At 44.4% G+C, this 24,814-nt stretch overlaps 2 protein-coding genes across 5 annotated transcripts in view; both read right to left on the bottom strand.

Annotated features, from left to right (window-relative positions):
* GTF2H2 (general transcription factor IIH subunit 2) overlaps positions 1-9,290 on the bottom strand; it is a 33,622-nt gene extending 24,332 nt beyond the window's left edge. For all 3 annotated transcript variants that reach the window (XR_009868076.1, XM_062212208.1, XM_062212209.1), the window contains exons 1-10: positions 9,214-9,290; positions 7,033-7,117; positions 5,697-5,774; positions 5,339-5,375; positions 5,017-5,103; positions 4,014-4,064; positions 3,661-3,715; positions 2,034-2,139; positions 459-549; positions 216-303 (exon numbers count right to left, since the gene is read on the bottom strand). Coding sequence is in view for 2 of the 3 variants with exons in the window: in XM_062212208.1 (XP_062068192.1) it covers positions 216-303; positions 459-549; positions 2,034-2,139; positions 3,661-3,715; positions 4,014-4,064; positions 5,017-5,103; positions 5,339-5,375; positions 5,697-5,774; positions 7,033-7,088 (649 nt within the window). In the remaining variant the exon portion in view is untranslated. The remainder of the gene's footprint in view (positions 1-215; positions 304-458; positions 550-2,033; positions 2,140-3,660; positions 3,716-4,013; positions 4,065-5,016; positions 5,104-5,338; positions 5,376-5,696; positions 5,775-7,032; positions 7,118-9,213) is intronic.
* Positions 9,291-15,862: 6,572 nt separating this feature from the next.
* Positions 15,863-24,814, bottom strand: part of OCLN (occludin) — a 72,534-nt gene continuing 63,582 nt past the window's right edge. For both annotated transcript variants that reach the window (XM_062212205.1, XM_062212204.1), the window contains exons 7-9: positions 24,225-24,396; positions 20,881-20,922; positions 15,863-19,003 (exon numbers count right to left, since the gene is read on the bottom strand). In XM_062212205.1, the coding sequence (XP_062068189.1) occupies positions 18,902-19,003; positions 20,881-20,922; positions 24,225-24,396 (316 nt within the window). In that variant the 3' untranslated portion in view covers positions 15,863-18,901. The remainder of the gene's footprint in view (positions 19,004-20,880; positions 20,923-24,224; positions 24,397-24,814) is intronic.

Below are 24,814 nucleotides of genomic sequence, written 5' to 3'. Positions count from 1 at the left end.
GTGTACTTCCTCAAACCCTGACACAACTACTGGTAATTCCTTCTATTTTGAAATTTCTTGTGAAATCAATGATATATTTGCCCATATTTTGGACTACTGAAAACAAATTCATTTCAGTTTAGTAGCATAAGAAGGATTAAAAGATCCTAATTTAATTCATAAGCGATTTCTTAAACAATAACTATAGATAAATACTGAATATATCAGATACATACCACCAGTTTCACGAGCAAGTACAGTGCAAACTCGAACCTCTGCAGACAATCCAATAATAGACACTCTAATTTTAGCTGCCTTTAGAGTCTTTATAAAATCCAGGTAAATGGAGAGTTTGAGGAGAAGAAAACAAACATTTTAAGAATTAATGTATTTGAAAAATAAAGAATTCTCTGAAAAACAGTAATTAATAGAAAATTTTCTTTAATGCTGTAACTCTGGTGTTCACTTATTGCCTTTACCTTGATTAGATCATAAATGTTTGATGGGTCGCAAGTTGTAAGGCTGCTAAAGATGATCAGGACTTCTCGACTTGTATGTCCTGGCATGTGTCTAAAGAAAGATAAAATATATTCCAATTAGGTGTAACCAATCATAGGCAAAAAATTCACCCAGACAGGATAGCACACATGCTTTACACAATTATACAGAATACCTTATTTGTTTCAGCATTGCAAGGATTCAATTATGAGTCTAGTTTAAACATTTTAATGTAAATTTTCCTAAAATAAGATATGCACTTAAAAAATTATTCCCTATGGGGCCAGTACTTTGGCGTAGTGCTGGCATCCAATATCGACACCAGTCCGAATCCCAGCTACTCCACTTCCAATCAGCTTTCTGTAATGGTGTGGGAAAGCAATGGAAGATGGCCCAAGTCCTTGGACCCCTGAACCCACGTGGAAGACCCGGAAGATGCTCCTGGCTCTTGGTTTTGGATCGATCCACTTTCAGCCGTGTGGTCATTTGGGGAGTGAACCAGTGGATGGAAGACCTCTCTCTCTGCCTCTGCCTCTCTGTAATTCTGCCTTTCAAATAAATAAATAAATATTTTTAAAAAATTATTTCCTGAAATAAATATTTCAGGGGTATTTTCTTAAATAGATTGACAAGGTTCCTAACATCACAAAACTTATATTCTATTAAATTTATTTCATACAGTCTAAAGTGTAGATTTAAAAATACAATTATCACATATATCAACTTTAAGTTGTATATATATATGGTTTAATAACAGTAACATGGTTCTTTCTAAAGGACTGTAATTTAGCCTCGTGATAATTCTTAGTCATAAAAATTATAAACATCAATTTCACATGCCATTAATTAAATAACTAAATGATAGTGTATAGGTTTTAAGACGTGGACAGCTGTTTTCCTGAGTACTAAATAGGAATTTCCATTATTCTGGGGACAGTTTCATCAGTTACAGCTTTCCTAATTATATTTTCATTGTTGGGCTCTTCATTTCTGTTCGCAGATCTTGGACTGTGCTTATCTTTAATATTGGTGTTACCTCCTTGTCTACTTCGAAACTAAAAAAATACAAAGTCTCAGCCAGGACAGATTATTCAGAAACAAAATATATGAGCTTTAATTATATTGAATATTTTCTTTAGGCTCCTACTATATTCTACATAGTTAACTTGCAGGGAAAGCATGCAATTAATTTACTGACACATAGCAAGGTAAGTTAATAAATTTCAATAAAGACATAACCAACTCACAATTAATATACTAAATTTCACATGTAATTAATTTTTAATAGAATACTCCTCCATCAGCATATTTCTTCTGTACTGCTGATAATGCCTATAGTTTTATCATATTTTTGTAAAGTCTTTCAGGATATAACTCACCTACTAAAATATAAATTACTAACCAACATCATAATTAACATCATACATAACATATCTTTCCTTCTTAATGATTTTATAATAACTGGGATGATGGCGCCCCACACTAACATATTATCATTTCATCTTAACTCATTAAAAAACTTCCCAATCAACTAGAAGTAAATGCAAAGTACTAACTTTAGAGTTTGCATGGCCATGCTTAAGGAATTATAAAGAGACGGTTCTCCATGGCAGGTCATATCAACAGCTTTCTTTAGAGACGTTATATGTTTTCTTGGGTTTCCTAAAATACAAATAGAACAACTTTTAACAAAATATTACATATATATTACGGAAATTTACGCCTTTCCTAAAATTTATACATCTATGACGTTACAAAGGAGAATCCAGGGTGGACATTTGGCCCAACAGTTAAGATGCCACTTGAGATGCCCAAATCCCACACAGAAGTGTGGTTCAAGCCCTGGCTCCTCTGCCTCCATTACAGCTCCTTACTAATGCACACTGGGAGACAGCAAGTGATGGCTCAAGTACTCAGGTCCCTGATACCCATGTGACAGATCCAGACTAAGTTCCTGGCTCCTGGCTCCTGGCTCAGGCCTAGTCTAGCCTTGGCTGTTGGGGAATAAATTAGCATTTGGGGAGTGAAACAGCAGATAGAAGATACCACACTCTCTCTCCCTTTCTCTCTGTCACTTTTTTTTTCTGTGGATTTATTTGTTTGTTTATTTGAAAGGCAGAGTTAGAGAGAGGCAGAGACAGAGAGTGAGAAAGAGTGAGAGAGGGGTCTTCCATCTGCTGATTCACTCCCCAAATGGCTGCAACAACTGGAGCTGGGCTGATCCGAAACCAGGAGCCAGGAACTTCTTCCAGGTCTCCCACACAAGTACAGGGGCCCAAGCACTTGGACCATCTTCTACTCCTTTCCCAGGCCATAGCAGAGAGCTACATCAGAAGTGGAGCAGTAGGCACTCAAGCTGGCGCCCATATAAGATGCTGGCAGTGCAGACAGCGGCTTCACCCACTATGCCACAGCACCAGCCTCTGCCATTATTATCTTTAAGATACTGAAATTGAGTGAAGTATGTGATGGAAGCAGAAAAATCAAATCACTAACAATGAGTACAATGTAATTTTTTATGCTTTTTGCTTTGTAAATTACATGTTTAACTTTAAAAAAAAATTAACTTGAAGATTAAGTGGATTGGGGCTGTTGTTGTGGCATAACAGGTAAGGTTACCACCTGTGATGTCAGCATCCCATGTGGGTGCTGGTTCGAGTATTGGATGCTCCACGTCTGATCCAGTTTCCTGCTAATGGGCCTGGGAAAGCAGTGGAAAATGGCCCAAGTCCTTGAGCCCCGGCACCCACATGGGACACCTGGATGAAGCTCCTGGCTCGTGGCTTTGGCCTAGCCCAGTCTTGGCTGTTGCAGCCACTTGGGGAGTGAACCAGCAGATGGAAAATCTCTGTGTCTCCTTCTCTCTCTGTAACTCTGACCTTCAAAATAAATACGTAAATCTTTAAAAAAATATTAAGTAGATTTCATCAATAATTACAGTAAGTTTATTTTACTATTTTCAGGACACAAATGGATAGATCTTAAAATATGTCTTAACATTCAATGGAATACTATTCAGCACTGTGCAGAACTCAATTTACTCTTACATCCCAAAAGTTAGGTGAGCAGCATTGCTAAGTGGCTTCACCTGGAGAGCAGAGAAAGCCTTCACGTCAGTTACTTGACAGGCATACGAACAGGGCTACAAGGCCTAGAGTCCAACAGAGGTAACTTTACACGTACCTGAGAGTTCAGTCAGTTTTTCAGCTCTTTTACTCTTAGTAACAATTATTCCAATCTCAAAATAAAAACAAAAATGATGATTAACAGATTATTTCTTCTTGATAATAACATACAACACAATAAAAGTCACTATGAAAGAAATAAGCAACACGAGAAATTTTTCCTCAGTGTTTTTGACAAATTCAGCTATGAGCTCAGTGTACCTTAACTTGTAAAGCTACTTTGTTTTTTCATTGATAAGTATTGTAGAAACTGGTACACAATGTGGATCACATCATAATCATATATTTAAAAACTATATTTGGGAACAAAACAGGAATTTAATTCCGAATTCTATTACTTTATCTACGTACCTGACTAATAGGATTTTGATCAAAATATTCCTCCACAAAGTATTCCAATAACTGTTTAAACAAAATAAAACAGAAATATTAGTTACAGGTAAAATAACAATAGAGAAAATGTCTGATTAGTGTTCTGTGAACTCTATCAAGCATCATTTCTCATGATTTTTAAGTTCAGAGATTGTGAAAAAAGTGTTCAACCGTAAAAATATTAAGCAGCAAAAAACTTCCATTTGAAGCAGTGGTACAAGTTAGGTTTTACATGCTGGGCCCAGGGGTGGGTGTTTGGCACAGCAGTTAAGACACAGCTTTAGAAGCCAACATCCCCTACCAGAGTGCCTGTGCTGGCTCTTCTCCCAATACCAGCTATCTGCTAATGCACACCGTGGGAGACGGGCAGCAGGTGATGGCTCAAGTGCCTGGGTCCCTGCCTCCCACACTGGAGACCTGAATCAACTTCTAGGTTCTTGGCTTCAGCCTGGCCCAGTCCTGGCTTTGGCAGGCATTTGGGAAGTGAACCAGTAAATGGAAGCTCCCTCCCTGTCTCTCTGCCTTTCAATCAATCAATCAAATAAATACTAACTAAATAAAAGTTGGGTCTAATTGGACGTGACAGAAATAATAAAATAAAAAATCCAATGCAGAAAGATGTGAGAATGAACAGAATTGATGGTAGGTTTTTAATTAGGAATAATATGAATATGTTTGTAAGCTGAGAAGACAGATTCAAGTAAGTCAAAGGAAAAGAATTAAAGAAAAGAATCAACTGAAAAACCAAGACTCTGACTTGGGGTGGAAGAGTAGAAACTAAAGGCATAAATAAGCAGCCTTCACTTTGTCATTTCCCTAAATAATCTGGCAGCACTTACCTACTTAACTATTGCTTATATTAACTGAAAACAAACCAACCCACATGCACACACACAAAACAACTTTCGCATTCATAAAAAATTATTTTCGGAATCGAGTGTCATTTTCTTCATTTAGTGTAAATTTAAATGATTTTACTAACCTTTAAAGTACATGTCAGTCTATTAGGCTTTAAATCTTGGTCTTCCATTGTTCTTGACCCATCTACCACCACATAAAGGTGGCGCATCTATCAAAAAAGAAGACAATTCCCAAGTATGGATTTGACTAAGAAGTAAAATATTCACATATTTCAGTCATATTTATTTAATATATTTTAATACATAATTTATTACTTATATTTTAAGAGATTTTTATGTATTTTTAAAAGTTATGTTATTTTACTGTTGTTTCTTCCATTAAGTTGACAAATTTCTCTAATCCAAACTAGTTCTGTACCAGAAAAAAAAGCAATTATAACTTACCATTCCCAGTCGTACTTGTCCATGGTGCTCAAATACTCTGTTAAAATCATACAAACATTTTAATTGAATTGAATTGAACTGAATATCACATATGGTCCCCAAAACCAAAGCCTGTATTTTTAGTGAAGTAAATTCTTAACTTAAGGCATACATAAAGCTATAGGCATTGTGAACAGTCCATGAAGACCATTCCCCTGCTGCGCCAAGCCTGCACTGTGGGTTCCTTCCCATTCGGATAACCATAAGTCATTTTCCCTTAAACACACATGAAATTAAACACTGGTGGCTACAGGTGGACAGAAAGCCTTGAAGGAATGGTGTTCTACCTTGTGTAACACACTTAGCAAAGTTCACATACCTTTTCCTCTTTGCCTTGAAAAGAATGTCTTCTATTGTGGCTTTTAGTGATCCAGATTCATCTTCTTTAAGAATCTCCCTATAAGTAATAATTATTCGTTTGAAAAGATAAGCTAAAAAGATTAATGCAAGAGAACCAAAAACATAAACCCACAGAGATCTGCACATGCAAATTCATAGCAGCATTATTCACCATACCAAAAATTGTAAACAACCTAGATGTCAAACAAACCATGACAGATAAACAAAAATGTGGTATAACCATAAAATGGAATGATTTTTAGGAATAAAGTACTAAAACATGCTACAACATGGATAAGCCTTAAAACCACTAAGTGAGGGGCCAGCATTGTGGCACAGCATGTAAAGCCACCGCCTGCAGTGCTGGCATCCCACATGGGGGCTGATTCTAGTCTCGGCTGCTCCACTTCTGATCCAGCTCTCTGCTATGGCCTAGGAAAGCAGTGGAAGATGGCCCAAGTGCTTGGGCCCCTGCATCTGCATGGGAGACCCAGAGGAAGCTCCTGGCTCCTGGCTTCAGATCGATACAGCTCTGGCCGTCACAGCCGTCTTGGGAGTAAATCAGCAGATGGAAAATTTCTCCCTCTCTCTCTCTCTCTCTCTCTGGCTCTGCCTTTGCCTCTCTGTAACTCCGCCTTTCAAATAAATAAATAAATCTTAAAAACAAAAACAAAAAAACCCTTGGCACAAGAGACCAATATGATTCGATTTATGTGAAATGCCTAGAGAAGGTAAATCTGCAGACAGAAAGCAGATCACTTATTGCTTACGGGTAGAGGTGGGAATGGAATTAACTGTAAACGGGCATGAAGGATCTTGCTGGAGTGGTCAAAATGCTCTGAAACTGGATTATGGTGATGGCTGCACAGCTAGTAAATTTTCAAAAACCTCAAGAGTTGGGGCTGGCATTGTGGTGCCATAGGTTAAGCCACCGTCTACAACACCAACATCCCACATGGGTGCTAGTTCAAGTCCCAGCTGCTCCACATCAAATCCAGATCCTTGCTAATGTGCCTGGGAAAGCAACAGAGGATGGCCCAAGTGCTTGGACCCCTGCACCCACGTGTCAGACCTGGAGGAAGTTCCTGGCTCCTGGCTTCAGCCTGGCCCAGGCCCAGCCATTGCAGCCATTTCTGGAGTGACCCAGCAGATGGGACAATCTCTCTAATTCTGACTTATAAATAAATAAATCTTACCCCCAAAAAAGTCACTGAATTGTAGATCAAAAATGGGTGAATTTTAATATATGTAAAACATACTTCAATAATGCGTAAAAAAGATGTCTAAATGGAAAAGAGTAACAACACCCTGCTTACCATGTTCTTTCATAGCCTCCTTCCCATCGCTTGGTTCTTTCAGGCTCTTCATCCATTTTTTTAAAGATGTAATATATTTTATATTCTGTAAAAACAACAGTTTAAAAAAAATGTATTATGAATATTTTTAATGTATTATATAGTTTATATTCCGTAAAAACATTAGAACGTGAACTTTCTAAAGATGTTACAAAATGGATGCAATTTAAATTGAAAATTAAAGAGAGAAGTACATATTTAAAAAATCAGAATGCAAGTTCTTCTTTTCTGTAGCTTATTCAGTATTTGCTGTCAGATGAAAATATAAAATTCTCACGGAGCTCTTTTTCCCATTTCCAAGAAAGAATATGGCTATTCATGCACAATCTCGACCCCACAAAACATCTTCTACCATTTATAAAAAAATAAAAATGTCTTACAGATATGTTACAGAGTAAAATCCTGGAATTACAGGCCGTGGGTGTGGTGTGACCTAGGTAAGACTAGCCACAACTGATGATCAGTAGGCAGAGTGATGGATAAACAGAGATTTCCTGAGCGTGCTCTCCACATTTATGTGTCTCAATTCTCTCATAATGAAATGTTTAAAAGTGAAATGGTCATTTAGAAATGGGTAAATGCTATGGCTTCTAACTCACAAAAGGACACTGTATAGCTTCAGCTACTAAAAGACAAAAGAAGTATTTATTCAGCCATTCAATAAACAGGACAAATGGCTTCCTGTGGATGACAAGATTAAGGACGCCTGGCTTTTTGCTTCCTCATTCTTTTCTGTATGTTCATGTTATACTTACCCCTTTACTAATTAGAGATACAACTCGCGGTGGTGTATTAACCATAACCCAGTCATGCATATCCCCATAACTCACTTCTCCACCCTTTCCACGCAGGCCCTGGGTTTCCTTCTTCCATAAGCAAGGGACCAAAGGGATCTTAAGTGCCAAGACATTAAGGATAAAAGTGTATCTCCTGTCACTGTGATGAAGATCACAATGAAGACCTTACTCTGTTTACATCATTTCTACGGAAATGACGTTTAAAATCTAAAGAACTGACTTTGGGAATTAAAGTCTACTGACAAATTGGAGACTGCTTCCAAGGCATTACTGCTTCCTGTGAAATCTGCTATAGTCAGGTTATTAGCTTAAGTTCTGTATTATTGCTGGTGAATTTACGAAACACTCTGGGCTTTGTCATTGACTTGCTTCTTTCAGGAAATCTAGTGATCCAATCATTTTCCTAAAAATACCTAGAAGTGACTGTAATATCAGCACGTGTGCTGCTTCAATACTCTGAGTGCCTTGCAGGTGATGAAACTGAGTATTTGGATCCTCCTTTATGTTTTCTGTAGTTATGTGAATATAAACAACGAAAAGCTGGGATGTTCTTAATCTCAAATTCTTAAAATGGCTACTATTAAAATATCACATCGGTATGTTAATTATGTTTTCTGTTTAAGTATATATCACATATATACTTTATATGATATAAATATATCATATATTAAATATATATATATATAAATGATATATACTATTTAGTCTCTTAAGTTAAAAAAACAAAGTGAGCCCAGAGCCATACCATCCTGAACATGTCTGGATGGGAGAAAACGCGATTTGGAGAAACTGGAGCCCGGGCGGCTTTGGGCTCAGGGCGCGATCAGGGCTGCCCGCGTGGGAGATCACAGGCAGGCGCTACCGAGCCCCGCACCGCGGACGTTCCCACGGAGGCTGGCATTCACAAAGCATACGGGGAGGAGTACTCTGAACCGCCCTCTGTGAGTTCCCACGGGTCCATCTTCTTGAAAATACCGCGGATCCGTTTCCCAGAACCCATCCGCACCCTAAGCCTACTGCTGCGAACGCCATCTGCCAACAGGTTAGTCTCTCAAGGCATGATGCCCGTCCTGAGGCAGGCAACGGTGCCGAGGTTTTTAGGTGTGGCACTCCAGGCTCAGACCTTGGTAACTCGCAGGAGGCAGGCACAAATTCCAAGCCAGCACCACGGTTCTCAAAACTCGCCGTCCCTCTAGGGAGGGAACCATGCCCCAGGCGGCGGCCGCGGCCGCAGAGGCGTCCTCCCGGCTGCTCAGAATAACCTCCTCCCCCTTCACATCCTCCTTCCCGGTGAGAACCGCCGGAGCAGTTCAGCCGCCTCCGCGGGGTGCAAACCTCCACCTACCGGCTCCCGGGTCCCGCCAACACGGCCCTCTGCCGGAACCGCCCGCCAGCCGGGCGAGGAGCACCACCGAAGTCCTTCCGCCGCACACTGCGCGCCACGCAGAAACGTTCCGGCCCCTGCTGCCAGAGCAGGCGTTTGGGACCGCCCCCCGCACCGCAGAGAAGCCGGGCGGTGGTTGCCAGAGGCTCAGCAGCCGTCAACCTGGAATATGAAGAACTTCATTATATGAATATTTAAATTTATTTTTTATTTTAAAGATTTACTTTATTTTTTAAATATTTATTTATTTGAAAGTCAGAGTTTCACAGAGAGGAGAGGCAGAGAGAGAGAGGTCTTCCATCCGCTGGTTCACCTCCCAGATGGCCGCAACGGCCGGCACTGGGCTGATCAGAAGCCAGGAGCCAGGAGCTTCTTCTGAGTCTCCCATGTGGGTGCAGGGGCCCAAGGACTTGGGGCATTTTCTACTGCTTTCCCAGGCCACAGCAGAGTTGCATCGGAAGTGGAGCAGCCGGGTCTCGAACTGGTGCCCACATGAGATGCCTGAGCTTCAGCCCAGGGCGTTAACCCACTGCGCCACAGAGCCAACCTCAAGGATTTATTTTGCTGAAAAGCGGTTAGACAAAGAGAGATCTTCCATCCGCTGGTTCAACTCAAATGGCTGCAAGGGCCGAGGCTGGGCCGTTCCAAAGCCAGGAGCCAGGAGCCAGGAGCCTTCAGCCTTCTACGGGTCCCCCACGTAGGTGCAAGGCCATCTTCCGCCGCTTTCCAGGACATTAGCAGGGAGCTGGGATACCTGCGTCACAGGACCCTCCCCTGATTTTATGAATTCTAAGACTGGGCTGCAGGACTTCCTACCACAGTACAACAGTATTCAGGATTCCACTTTCCGCACCTGCTGTTCATTCAACATGCAATAATTGGGCACCTACTGTGGGCCAGATACCGTTCCACACACTGAGGAAGCAGCGATAAAGAGCTAACCTGGGAATCCTTGTTCTCCAAAGTTTTCCTTCTACTAGGGAGGCCCTATGAAAAACGCAGGGTGTGTCAAATAATGAGGGTGCTACTGAGAAAAATTAAGCATGGAAACAGAATGGGTGCAGTTTAAAAACAGGGGGCAGAAGAGCCCCTTCTGAGAAGTCAGTTTGTTACCGGTGAATGGCAGGGTTCTTGTCTTCGCGCTAGAAAGAATTCAGGCGTGAGACAGGGAGTAGCGGAAAGTAAAATAACAAAGTTTATTAGGGAAGGGACATCTGTAAGAACGGATGGGCACCTCTCCAGACAGGACCTGAGAGAGAGTGCCCAGTCGCTCGGACTGGGGAAGAGCGAGGTTACATGGTTGAGTGGAGAGAATACACCTGGCCAGACCAGGCGGGCGGCTCAGCAGAGAGGCAGAGGGCTGAGCGCGCAGTCTGGTTGAGGCTGGGGTTTTTAAGGAGATGGGTCTTTGTCTTCACACATCTCCTCCTGAAACAAAGGATTTTATGGATGTAGATATTAAGAAGCTCCTATCTGAGTTTTCCCCTGAAGGTATCAGACAGGAGGAAGCCTGGCTGGCGCCGCCCTGGGTTTAGAGGAAGGGTGAGCAAGACCCCCTGGAGGATCGGGATCCAAGCAGGGTATCTGAAATGCAGATACTGGGCTGGACCTGGAAGGTTAGCAGACAGAAGGAGCGGGAACCCCCACCTGGCAGGTTACCGGGTAGAAGGGGGCAGGGCAGGATGCGAGTACTGGGCTGCCCCTGAAAACCTTATCAGGATGACTTTGAGATGCATAGATGTCAACTCTTTAGGCCTTTATGTCACACACACATAAGCTCATATCTGACTTCCTACCTAACAAGTTCAGCCAGGAACCGAATGAGGGAGTGAAATAGGCAGGCATGCAGGTTAAAATTGATTAGCTTTGTGAGCTGGAAGACCACGCACTCACCACGCCCTATGTGACCTCATGCCCCTACCTGGCCACACCTGAGCCTATCAGGTTACTTACTCCCATTTGAAAAGTAGATTAAAAGCCTGGGACAGGGTGTGTCTGGCCCTTTCCTCCTTTTCCTCTCCCTGTCCTCTTGCCAGGAGGGGGCTTGCGGTAGCCCTGCACCTTCAGGGCATGTAGCCTTCCGGCCAACCCACCCCATGCTTCCTGGCCTAGATGCTCCTCCATGTGAGTGGTTCCTGGTACTCAGTGGGTATGAACCCAGATTTACCTCTCTTAGATAAAGCTCTCATTCTCCTATGCATCTTTCGCACTGAATAAAAGCTTAAAATGTACCATGCTGCCTTGTTCATTTATGCCGGTATTTAGAATTCTTCTCTAAATATTAGGCAAGGACCCACTCGGGCTTATTAATATTGGGGATTTATTAATAAGCCTATGGTGATATCATATGGCACCCCAAATTCTGATAACATGTGACACCCCAGATGGGACTTTGGGGAACTTTAAGGGGCCACATTTCATATATATATATATATATATATTTTAGGGGGCCAAATGCCGATATCAGGAGGAGTTTTTAACCGAGCGAGTGCTAAGGTCCTGGGGTGATGCACTGTCTGAGCACATGAGTGGGTGGGGCGAGAGCTGCTGCGGCTCAACGGGAAAGGTAGGATGCCCATCGGATCACGATGGCCTGGAGCACGGTCGCGCGGCACTGCAGCTGGCGAGAGGAGACTGCACTGTGCTTCTTGGGGACAGGCCCCATGGATGTTAGGAGAAAAGAAATCAGCAATGACTCCATTGTGAGAAGCTGGCCATTGACACCCGAGTTCCTAGCAGTTCTCACAGGTGAGAAAGGGAGGCAAGGCGCCCCCAAGAGGACCAGGAGAGGAATAGCCCAAAGCAGCTAGGGGAGCTGAGGCCTCTTCCCTCCCCCCTCAGCGTGTCCATTTCCTCCATGCCTGTATTGTTTGGTTGGTACTCAAATCCTATCTGTGTTCTGCCGCCCTCAAAAAATGTAAACAGAAGTATCCTGCATAGCAGTGCCAGGGATAGGCCTGGACTTAAAAAACCAGGCTCTGGCCGGCGCTGCGGCTCACTAGGCTAATCCTCTGCCTGCGGCGCAGGTACTCTGAGTTCTAGTCCCGGTTGGGGCGCTGGTTCTGTCCCGGTTGCTCCTCTTCCTGTCCAGCTCTCTGCTGTGGCCCGGGAAGGCAGTGGATGATGGCCCAAGCACTTGGGCCCTGCACCCGCATGGGAGACCAGGAGGAAGCACCTGGCTCCTGGCTTCGGATCGGCGCAGTGCGCCGGCTATAGCAGCCATTTGGGGGGTGAACCAAAGGAAGGAAGACCTTTCTCTCTGTCTCTCTCTAACTCTGCCTGTCAAAATACAAACAACAACAACAAAAAAAACAGGCCGGCGCCGTGGCTCAATAGGCTAATCCTCCGCCTTACGGCGCCAGCACCCCAGGTTTTAGTCCTGGTCAAGGCGCCAGATTCTGTCCTGGTTGCTCCTCTTCCTGTCCAGCTCTCTGCTGTGGCCCAGGAGTGCAGTGGAGGATGGCCCAGGTGCTTGGGCCCTGCACCCACATGGGAGACCAGGATAAGCACCTGGTTCCTGCCTTTGGATCAGTGTGGTGTGTCAGCTGCAGCGGCCATTGGAGGGTGAATCAATGGAAAAAGACCTGTCTCTCTCACTGTCCACTCTGCCTGTCAAAACAAACAAACAAACAAACAAAAACAGGCTCTGACAGCCTGGCTGGCTAGGGGCTTCAGCAAGTGAGAACCCAAGTCTCTGAGTGGATCAGTAAGGCAGAGGTCCTCCTCCTCCACAGGGCATAGTAGCAATGTCATCCCAGGGTCATTTTCTCCCACAAGGCTCGGTTTGTGCTTTCTTTGCATGGAACAAAATTTTTAAAGGGGGGAGGTGGGGTAATCAGCACCACTCATGATTTCCTAGGGCCAGGAGGCCTCCATCCTTGCCTGCCTCATACCTGTGCCCACCTCAGGACACCACACACCACACCTCTTCCCTTTTTTCTCTTCCTTCTATACTTTATTCTTCTATATTTCTTCTCCTATGCTTTCTTTTCCTTCCATTTTAATTGGCCATCTTATTCCAAGATGGGATGCGTTCCTATAGGACAAACAGCTTCAACCCCAACTCCCATGTTACATTGCTCATCAGTCTGGGAAGACTTTTTAAGGAAAACCAGGAAAAGGACAGAAAACTCTTCAATAGCTATAAGCCCCCTCAAAAATTTTTTTTCTATCTTGGAGGCAGACACACAGAGGGAGAGAGCAAACGGCAAACAGAGAGAGAACACACACTCCCATCCATTGGTTCACTCATCAAATGCTCACAACATCTGGGGCTACACTGAAGCTGCAAGCAGGAGCTGGAGACGCAATCCAGGTCTCCCACCTGGGTAGCAGGTGCAGAATTATTTGAGCCATTCCTGCTGCCTCACAGGTCTCCTTGGCAGGGAGCTGGAGTCAGGAGCCAGAGTCAGTCACGCTGGAGTAGTTCACGGTGTCCTAACTGCTAGGCTCAACGCCTGCTCCCTCCAACACATTAAAGCTTAACTGTGAAGGAAGAGGCCGAAACATTCCGACTTTTCCCACCTGTAATGTTTGCTCTGAACAGGTTTTAGACATGATCTTGAGACTTAACTAGAAAAGGTACCAAAAGAAAGCATGTATAAATCCATCATAATCCCATAGCATAATTACAACTGACATGTTCTAATCACATACAAAGTGGTAGATAAAGCAATGATCTAATGCTGCCAAACTTTTTTCAACTTGTAAAACTCAGACACATCTCTACACGGTGGCACAGGCTGTTCTTTGCCCATGGGTGGCTGGACACACTCCAAGGCAGGAAACTCATGAACAGTTCAGCCATTGGAATCAAACTAAAGTGCAAAAATCATTGGACCTGGAAGACTGGCAAGGTGGCCTCGCCCAGCACCCTTAGAGGAAAACTAACCCGTTTTCAGAAAGACTCATTCCAAACCTTCAGAACTGCCTATAACACTATCAACTCCTCACGATCTTGCTATCTTGCAAACCCAATTTGTTCTATCCTTACAAACATGTTGGTTGCCACCTGTGAACAGTCACAATGCCAAGCCTAAAGCACTGTGCCTAGAATTCATAAGAATTTACACCCTGGGACCGGCGCTGTGGTGCAGCGGGTTAAAGCCACAGCCTGCAGTGCCGGCATCCCATATGGGTGCTGGTTCGAGTCCCGGTTGCTCCATTTCTAATCCAGCTCTCTGCTCTGGCCTGGGAAAGCAGTATAAGTTGGTCTAAATCCTTGGGCCCTTGCACCCACGTGGGAGACCTGGAAGAAGCTCCTGGCTTCTAATCAGCTCAGCTCTGGCCGTTGCGGTCATTTGGGGAGTGAACCAGCGGATGGAAAACCTCTCTTTCTGGCTCTACCTTGCTATGTTAACCTTTCAAATAAATAAAATAAATCTTTAAAAAAAAAAAAAAAAGAATTTACACCCTAACCTGAAAGCACAGCCCAAGGACTAGCTGACTCCTACACTTTTTTTTTTATAAAAAGATTTATTTATTTTACTTGAAAGTCACAGTTACACAGAGAGAGGAGAGGCAGAGAAAGGTCTTCCATCTGCTGGTTCACTCCCCAGATGGCCACAACAGCTGGAGCTACGCTGATCCAAAGCCAGGAGCCAGGAGCTTCTTCTGGGTCTCCCACGTGGGTGCAGGAGCCCAAGGACTTCAGCCATCTTCCACTGCTTTCCCAGGCCAGAGCAGAGAGCTGGATAGAAGTGGAGCAGCCAGGTCTTGAACCGGCGCCCATATGGGATGCCGGTGCCATAGGCAGCAGCATTACCTGCTACGCCACAGCACTGGTCCCAGCTCCTACACTTTTAAACATAATTTGCTTCTTAAAAACTATTAACAAGTTTCACCTACTGGCTGCAGCAGATTGGAATAACTAGCCATTGGATTCACTTTCAGATAAGGACTTTGCTAAGCCACACATGAATTCCCTTTTGCCTGGGAGATTATTACAAATGTCTTACAGATGTGGAAAACTGCCAAACAGGCCAAGTCACTGGTCCACACCACCACATCAAACCACTGCTGAGAGGCAAAGCACAAGTGGGCCAACACAGAGACAACAAACAGTTCCATGGCAACAGTGGCAAATTTTGGGAGGACTTTCTTCTACATTTTGCTGCACACACACACACATACACACACACCTGTATCCAGGCTCTATCTCCAAAGTGGCATTAGTATTCTAACTTACTACCATTTACGAACACAATCTCTCTGAAAATGTCTCCAAATTATTTCGGCGTTTGTAGTCATTTCTTCCCATCAGAAGAAATGTCACAAAGCCCAACACCCAGGGAATGATGGAGCCGGTCCACTAGTTTGTCCTTTCACAGGAGGCGGTGTGGTGTTGGGTAGCAGAATCACAAGCTTCCAGGGGACTGAGGATGACTTCCAGTTCCCCCAGCTGAACCCTTGAAGTCCAGAAGGAAGACACTTTCCATGCTGGTGCGGAGGCAGACCCTGGCTGTGTAGGGAGTTCCCGTCACCTAGCTGAAGCCAAGGCCGCCGGAGCCGTGATATAGCACTGACCCGTACCCATTCAGGTCTTTACAGATGCTCTTGCTGTATCACAGGGAGCACCTTGTTCACTAAAGTACTTCACATGCACTCAGAATTAAAACAGGATACTTTATTTAAACATCAGACAGAGGAGTCCCACATTATCCAACCCATTAATTCACAAAGTCAACCTAGGATGGAGGTACCGAACCCAACAGACCAACAGACCAACCGACCAAGATTTCATCCTTCCCTGTGCCACTCGCTAGAATGTGACAACAGGCCAGTTCATCTATCAAATCGCATTTCTTCATCAGTAAAGTAAGAAATGGTTATGTGGCAACAAATTATTGTGAGGATTAAATGAGCTTTTATGGATGTATGTAGATGTATATTAACCATTATTCACTATAAATGCTAAAAGACTTGACTATTTCAAAAAAATACAAGCACATAGGACAAAACATTAATACCTGCTATTCCTGGGTGATAGGGACATGTACATTCATTTTTTTGTGTGTGTATTTTTGAAGATTTATTTATTTTAAAGTCAGAGAGAGAGAGGGAAAGAGAGAGAGAAGTCTTCTATCTGCTGGTTCACTCCCCAGATGGCTGCAATGGCCAGGGCTGAGCCAGGAGCTTTATCAGGATCTCCCCCATGGTGGCAGGAACCCAAGTATGTGGGCCATCTTCCGCTGCTTTTCCCAGGCAAATTAGAGGGAGCTGGATCGGAAGTAGAGTAGTCGGGACTTGAACCAGTGCCCATAAGGGATGCCGGCATCACAGATGGCTTAATTCACTATGCCACAATGCCGGCAACAGTTTTTTATATATTTTAAAGTGTTTTTTTTTTTTTTTTTAAGTTTTCAAAAAGTTTTTATTTGAAAGGCAGAGTTGGAGAGAGATGGTCTACCTGCTGGTTCACTTCCCAAATGCCTGCAACAGCTGGGAATGGGCCAGGCCAAAGCCAGGAGCCAGGAACTCCAGTCTGGTCTCCAAGGTGGACAGCAGGGACCCATGTACTTGTGATGCCTTGCATGTTAGTAAGAAGCTGTATGGGAAGGGGAGGCAGGACTCAATCCCAGGCACTCTGATCTGGGATGTGAGTAATCCAAGCAGTGGCTTAACCTACTATTCCACAACGCTGGACCCTCTGTATTTCTTTAAATCTCTCAAAAAAAAAAAAAATTAAAATATTGCTTCCACCTATGTTTTGTGTAAAATTACACAAGTGGGGCATACACTGGGATCTTTATAACATGGACCACATACACTTACAACAAACTCCTTTGAACAGGGTTCCTAGTGGGAAGCCCAACGCAGAAAGGAGAAGCACCGAAGGTAAGGGATGAAAGACGCCTCTGAAATCTGTGCTAAACCTCAGACCAGGACACCGCCCAGAGGCTTCTCAGTTACATCCAGCCGGTGCATGTCCACACCAACTAGGAAACTCTCTGATTTGGTTTCCTTTTGTGGTCTTTAGCAGTAAATACTAGATTTGAAGATTTCTTTTTTTTTTAATTTCAAAGTCCAATTTAAGGAACAATTCTACAACTTTACAAAATTTCACAACCCATGTCCCTTCATTTTCTGCATTCCAGAGAACAAGTTCTGTTTTGTGAGAACATTAGCAAGCTTGCCTTCATAAACTAAGTACCTGCCTTTCCAAGAACAAAGAGAAACTTCACATGCACAAAAACCAGGTACAGTGCTCAAGAGTCCTTTCCATCTGATGTGAACCCAAAAAGCTTAGAAAATACCACCTGTACTAAGTATGCACAGCACACAGAAAATTAAGAGTTTCAATCTGAAGAAGTGAATCAGTGTTAAGAATGGGAACATTGAAGTTTATCTTTGGAAAAGAATTCAGAACTCTACATCGGAAATTATATGCTTAAACATCTGAACTGCATACTAACGATCAAAGCTTACACTTCAAAAGAGTTCCAGAAAACAGCCTGCACTGGGATGAGGAACACCATCGTTTGGTTGGCAGAGCATTTGGTTAGTACAATACTAACAGCTTATTCTACTTTACAGATAGAATTTTGATTTTTTTCAAGTGATGAGAATTAAGGGCACCATTTGAAATACTTTGGTGTTTGGTGGTACAGCACGCTGTTCCCCGATGTGCCAGCCTCCGTACTGCCAAGGGATTAAGAAGCACAGCACCCAGAATAGTTCACAACAGATACAACTCCTGAGTTTAGTTTTCCTTAGCTTCATAATAGCACTAATGATGTCAAAGGCATACCCCATAGAAGGAAGACTCTGGGCTTAATATCTTATAAAATAGGTACAGAACTTGAACAGTCCTGTAAGATACAATTCAAGTCACAACTGAATTATAAAAGTAATCAGATACTCTGATATATAATGAAAAAGTATAGCTGGTTTAAAAAAAAATGCATGTAAACCGTAAGATAAAAAGCACTTAAAAATGCACAAAATTCTATCCACTAAGTTCAAACTTTGATTTTTAAAAAAGTCAGTATATATTTACAATCTTTAAATTTCACACACTTGTTACTTTTACATGATCTTTATTATCAGGATAACACAAACAAAGAAAAACCTGTTTCAACCACTGACATAACCAGAAATTCCCAGGAGGCTGGCAGACCATAATACACATAGTAGCTGAAATACGGAAGGCCAGGGACCTCATTAGTAATGGAGTCATAAAACAGACTGAACCACAACTGGCTGCTGGAAACCAGTTGCATTTCAGAGACTTCCTCACAGGGACTCAGGTTCCTTAACTGAAAAGAGAAGATTGTAGATGACAGCTAGGGGAGGTGAGACCATGGAACAAAGAGCACTTAGGGATTCACACAGCACTGGGTGTGAAAGGTCACAGCACAGGTGACCCCCAGGCCTGCCGTCGAGGTGTGAAAACCTCAAAAAGTGTTTTGTTCTAAATCCAAGACCCAGTGTTTAAACCAGAAAATCCTTAACTGGAGTGCTCAGCCCAGTTGATTATCAAATGCTATTTGTAAAATGCTTCAACACTGACGATGTTAAAGCTACTGAAGCTTTCTAATGGTCACAGAGGTTGGCTTCCCAGCTCAGAGTCCGAAGTCATCCACCTTCTGAAAGCACGCAGAGACGTCAGCCCCTGCTCAGTTCCTAGAGCACTGCACCACGTGCTGTCCTAGGACCTCCGCCCATCATAGTCTCCGACCATCTTCTTGATGTGCGACAATTTGCTCTTCAGCTGCTTGCAATAATTCCTCTTATTTTTGTAATCTGCAGACTAAAAAGGAGAGAAAATCAATCACATAAGTCCAACGGGATAGAAACGGGTCTGCCGGGAAGGCAGAAGTGAGCCAGAAACGCGGCATCAAGAACTGCTGGCACTGGAACCGTCACCTACGAGAGACGCCCAGCAGCATCAACAGCCACACGGCCAGTGGCTCTTGGTGTCAATATCATCTTTTAGCCTGAGCTTTACAAATTACAGACACTCATTTTTCAAAATGTGTAAAACGACCAGAAAATTCAACGTTTTTTTTTCCCTAACACAGCATATTAAATTAAAAAAAAATCAATAAAACGAGGATCTGGTGGTATCCATACACTAGGGAAAGGAAAGTCGCGAGACTGGGGGATGAGACAGGAACTTGTACAATACGCCCTTTTACAACTTTCACTTAAGCACAGTGCTTTGCAATTTACAAAAATGTTAATGTAAAATCTTGTGAAAGCAAAAAAAATGTACAAAGCCAATAATGACTGACAGTGCCAGGTGTCAGCAAAGATACGGAGCAGTGAGAGCAGGCACTGCTCGCTGGGGCTGTCAGCTGGCACCACCCCCTGGAACGCAGTTTGCCAGCATCCATTAAAGCTGGATACACACACACACACACACACATGATGGCTCTGCAATTCCACTCTGACATACACACTGGGAAAAATGGGAAAACAGATAAGTTTCATTTGGTGCCCAAAATTTTGAAATCCATGTACAGTTTTTTCATAATACACATTTTCTGTGAACTTTCTGTTGGTCACTTAGATGCATGGATTTCAAAAATTTTGGCATCAAAGAACAGTTAACCTTTTAACTCCATCTTCTACAAAGTTTTCGAAAGTACCCTTGCATACCTAACAATTGTGTGTACATTTACAAATGTAAATGTACTGCCTGAAGCTGCTTTAACTGTAAAAGCCAAAATTTGGGGGCCAGAGCTGCGGCTTGGCAGGTCAAGCTACCACCTTTAATGCCAGCATCCTATATGGGTACCAGCTCAAGTCCTGACTGCTCCATTTCCAATCCAGCTCCCTGCTAAATGTGCCCGGGAAAGCAGTGCAAGATGGCCAAGTCCTTGGGCCCCAGCATCCACGTGGGAGACCTGGAAAAAGCTCGTGGCTTCTGTCTCTGGACCAGCCCAGCTCCAGCCACGGTGGCCATTTGGGAAGTAAACCAACAGATGGAGGATCTCTGTCTGGCCCTCTCTCTGTAGCTCTTTCAAATAAATAAATAAATCTTTTTTTTAAAAAAAAAAAAGCAAACTTTGGGAACAACCTAATTTTAGTTGATCACAGAATGGCTGAATAAGTTGTGTCTTATTCCTCAATATACAGCAGTAAATGAACCACAAGTGCATGCCACAACATGCATGGATCTTACAAACACAAAACTTAGCAAAAGAAACCACAAACAAAATACACATTGTATGACTCCACTAAAACCAAGTTCAAGACAGGCAAGACTAGCCTGTGACGTCAGAATTCAGGGTGGCGGCTACCCTCTGGGGAGTGTGTGAGGGCGGGAAGGGAGCAGCGGGTGGGAAGCTGCCAGAGGCCCTGGGAGATGCAGTTCCTCATCTGGGTGCTGGGAACACCGGTGCAGGGTCACTTGACGCACACTTATCTTGCTGGGCATTTTACTCTGGTTTGCACATTTCTCTATGGGTACACTTAGGCTTTCTGAAGAAGTTTCAAAGAAATCAGTATTGGCTGTAAAAGCTGCAGAGAACAGAGGTCGAGTTTGCAACTTTGTATCAGCAAACAGGGCCTTTGTCTGCCACTGGGGCATAAGGAAGGATAAGTCCTTCGCAGTCCTCTCAAAGGCTCACTGGGAACAGCACAGCCAGGTCCCCTCAGAATCTCCACCCCCAGAGCACTTACGCCTTTCACCTGCTTCAGTCGGTTGTACTCATCAGCAGCCGCCTATTAACGAGAAACACAAATGCACACATTCAGTAAGGCATTTTCTCCTTCAAGAATCACATTCCGGGAGTTACGATTTGGAGCTAAAAATGGACAGTTTGTGGCAAAAAACAGAGAGAATGAAAATCATGAAGCCAGGCCAGTGCTGTGACATAGTGGGTAAAGCCACCGCCTGCAGCCCCAGCATCCCACATGGGCACAGGGTGGAGTCGAGGCTGCTCCACTGCCAGTCCAGCTCTCTGCTATGGCCTGGGAAGGCAGTAGAAGACGGCTCAAGTGCTTGGGCCCTGCACCTGTGTGGGAGACTCGGAAGAAGCTCCTGGCTCCTGGCTTCAGACTGGCCAAGCTTCCGCTGTGGCAACCATCTGGGGAGTGAACCATCAGTTGGAAGACTTTTTTCTTTCTGACTTTGACTCTCTATAATCTGATGTTCAAATAAATAAATAAATCTTTTTGAAAAATTATGAAGTCATTTTTTAAAAAAGTATTTATTTTATTTGAAAGGCAGAGTTACAGAGAAGCAGAGGGAGAGGGAGAGGGAGAGGGAGAGGGAGAGGGAGAGGGAGAGAGAGAGAGAGAGAGAGAATCTTCCATCTGCTGGATCATTCCCCAGATGGCCGCAATGGCCAGAGCTGCACCAATCTGGAGCCAGCAGCTTCTTCCAGGTCTCCCAAGTGCAGCGGCCCAAGTACTTGGACCATCTTCTACTGCTTTCCTAGCCCATAGCAGAGAGCTGGATCAGAAGTGGAGCAGCCAGAACTCGAACTGGTACCCACATGGGATGACAGCACTGCAGACCGTGGCTTTACCTGCTATGCCACAGTGCCAACCCCTACCACAGTGGTCTTCTATCATGAACAGCTCTGCTTCAGTTTCAGCTCATGAGGAAACTGGCCTGGGCACCCCACTAACTTCTGCGCTCACCCAGCTTCCTCCCTGCCTGGGCTCAGTGCCCATCACTAGTCGTTCCCTTAGAAAACCAGGCGAAGCAAGGGGTCACGATTTCTTTTTTTTTTTTTTTTTTTTTTTTTGACAGGCAGAGTTGGACAGTGTGAGAGAGAGACAGAGAGAAAGGTCTTCCTTCCATTGGTTCACACCCCAAACGGCCGCCACGGCAGGCACGCTGTGCCGATCCGAAGCCAGGAGCCAGGTGCTTCCTCCTGGTCTCCCATGCGGGTGCAGGGCCCAAGCACTTGGGCCATCCTCCACTGCACTCCCGGGCCACAGCAGAGAGCTGGACTGGAAGAGGAGCAACCGGACAGAACCGGTGCCCCAACCAGGACTAGAACCCGGGGTGCAGGCGCCCCAGGCGAAGGATTAGCCTAGTGAGCTGTGGCGCCGGCCAAGGGCCACGATTTCTACCCTGTTTTCTTTTTGGCTGAAATTCTGCATCTTCTACCAACTGTCGGCCTGAGTAATTATTTTTATTTTAATTTTTATTTATTTATTTCAAAGACAGAAATATCAGACAGAGACAACTCTTCTATCTGCTAGTTCATTCCCCAAAATGCCTCCAATGGCTGGGGCTGCATCAGGCCTCAGCCAGGGGCCAGGAATTCAATCCAGAGCTCTCAGGGAGGGGTAGAGCTCCAACTGCTTGGGCCAGCACCTGAGTGCCTCCCAGAGTAGGCACTGGCAGGAAGCTGGAATGGAAAACAGAGCCAGGACTCAAGCCCAGGCACTCTGATATGGACGTGGGCTTCCCGAGCAGCACCGTAACTGCTGTGCCAAACACCTGCCCCCAGAGAACCCCTGACAGCCACGTCTTACTGAACCCTCCCCTCAACTCTGCAGGCCTTCAGCAGACTTTATGGCTTCTCTGGGTAGTTAGTTACACGGGTTTCCACATGTAATGTGACGGTAGCATTGATCATGCTAAGCTGCTCACTTGTCAGATTCTCTCTTAGAATCCAAGTTCGAGGAGCCAGCACTGAAGCATAGCGGGTAAAGCTGCTGCCTGCAGTGCCAGCATCCCATATGGGCGCCAGTTCGAGTCCCGGCTGCTCCACTTCTGATCCAGCTCTCTGCTAAGGCCTGAGAAAACAGTAGAAGATGGCCCAAGTGTGCCTGGGCCCCTGCACCCACGTGAGAGACCTGGAAGAAGCTCCTGGCTCTTGGCTTCAGATCAGCTCAGCTCTAGCCATTGCAGCCATTTGGGGAGTGAACCAGTGGATGTGAGACTTCTCTCTGCCTCCATCTCTGCCTTTCTGTAACTTTGCCTTTCAAATAAATAAATAAATAAATAACAATCCAAGTTCAAGTCCCGGCTGCTTCACTTCCAATCCAGCTCCTTGCTATGGCCTGGGAAAGCAGTAGAAGATGGCCCAAGTGCTTGGGTCCCTGCACCTGCATGGGAGACCTGGAAGAAGCTCCTGGCTCCTGTTTGGCCCAATGCTGGTCATTGTGGCCATCTGGGGGGTAAATCAGTGGATGGAAGATTTCCCTGTCTCTTCTTCTCTGTTTGTAATTCTGTCTTTCAAATAAAAATAAATAAATCTTTAAAAGAAAGGAAAAAGCCTCAGGAAGATGAGGCTATGTGAAAGGGACGCAGGAAGCAAGTGAAACTTCCCCATGGTCAATCTGAACCACAGAATAAAGGGGCATTGGATTATAACCCAAAGCATAAAAGTCACATCCACTAGTCCCTACTACATAAATGACTAACTAACAGAATAACTCAACAAATAAACACTGGGAGGAAGAGACGAATCTTCCCTGAATGGGGCAGCGTATGTATGTAAATTTCACACACAACACAGTGTGGAAAAGGTGGGTTAAGAGAAAAAGGTGGGGCTGGCGCTGTGGCGCAGCATGTTAATGCCTTGGCCTAAAGCGCTGGCATCCCATATGGGCGCCGGTCCACTTCTAATCCAGCTCTCTGCTATGGCCTAGGAAAGCAATAGAAGATGGCCCAAGTCCCAAGTCCCAAGTCCAAGTCCCATACTCTGCACCAGTGTGGGAGACCCAGAAGAAGCTCCTGGCTTCTGGCTTCGGATCAGCGCAGCTCTGGCCATGGCAGCCAGCTAGAGAGTAAACCAGTGTATGGAAGACACCTCTCCCTCTCTCTCCTCCCTGCTTCCTACCCACCTTCCCTCCCTCCCTCCCTCTTTCTCTCTCTCTCTCTCTCTGCCTCTCCTTCTCTCTGTGTAACTCTGACTTTCAAATAAATAAATAAATCTTTAAAAAAAAAAAAGACTATCATCGAACCCTCAATTTCAATCAATAATTTCAAGCAAATATTTGTGTCAGCAATAGTACAAAGTCTACCGTGTCTATCATGCAAGTGTGGAGCCTGAATTTACCATGTACTCTTCACTTTCTTCTCTGTAGTCATCCAGTTCCTTATCCAGACGGGAAAGCTCCTTATTGACCTCGTCGAGCTCCGCTTGTAAGCTCTTGTATTCCTGCAGGCCAGTGTCAAAATTCCTCTTGTAGAGTTGTCTTTGTTGGTCTGATGTGATGGGCGGATATTCCCTAAGAGACGAGAGGGAGATGACCGCAAGCACAGACAGCCGGAGCTCCCTGGCAGACAGAGACCCCGCACTGCTTGCTCTGAGGTAAGAAAGCTGGCGGCAGAGGGAAATGACATTCTTTTATTTTCCCTTCAGTTCTTACAGGGAGGTGGGGGTGGGATACAACTAATTTATATTCATGGTCTCATTTTATGTATTACTGCTCATCCCTATGTAATTTTTAGGATTTAAGGTGAAGATCATTTATAAGAGTTAAGGCTAAAGACACAGGCACTCGTTTATTCTCCATCCACAATACCACATGCTAATGGGATACTTGGGTTTCAAGTCCTTGAGCTGGAACTGTGGAACCCAAAGCCTGTGTGGACCACCACCTGGCAGCACAGCCGCCCGCGACGGCTGCTTCCCGCCATCACAGG

The sequence above is a fragment of the Lepus europaeus genome, chromosome 15, assembly GCF_033115175.1.
Source record: "Lepus europaeus isolate LE1 chromosome 15, mLepTim1.pri, whole genome shotgun sequence".
Lineage (NCBI taxonomy): Eukaryota > Metazoa > Chordata > Mammalia > Lagomorpha > Leporidae > Lepus > Lepus europaeus.
This window is presented reverse-complemented; position numbering and strand designations above follow the sequence as displayed.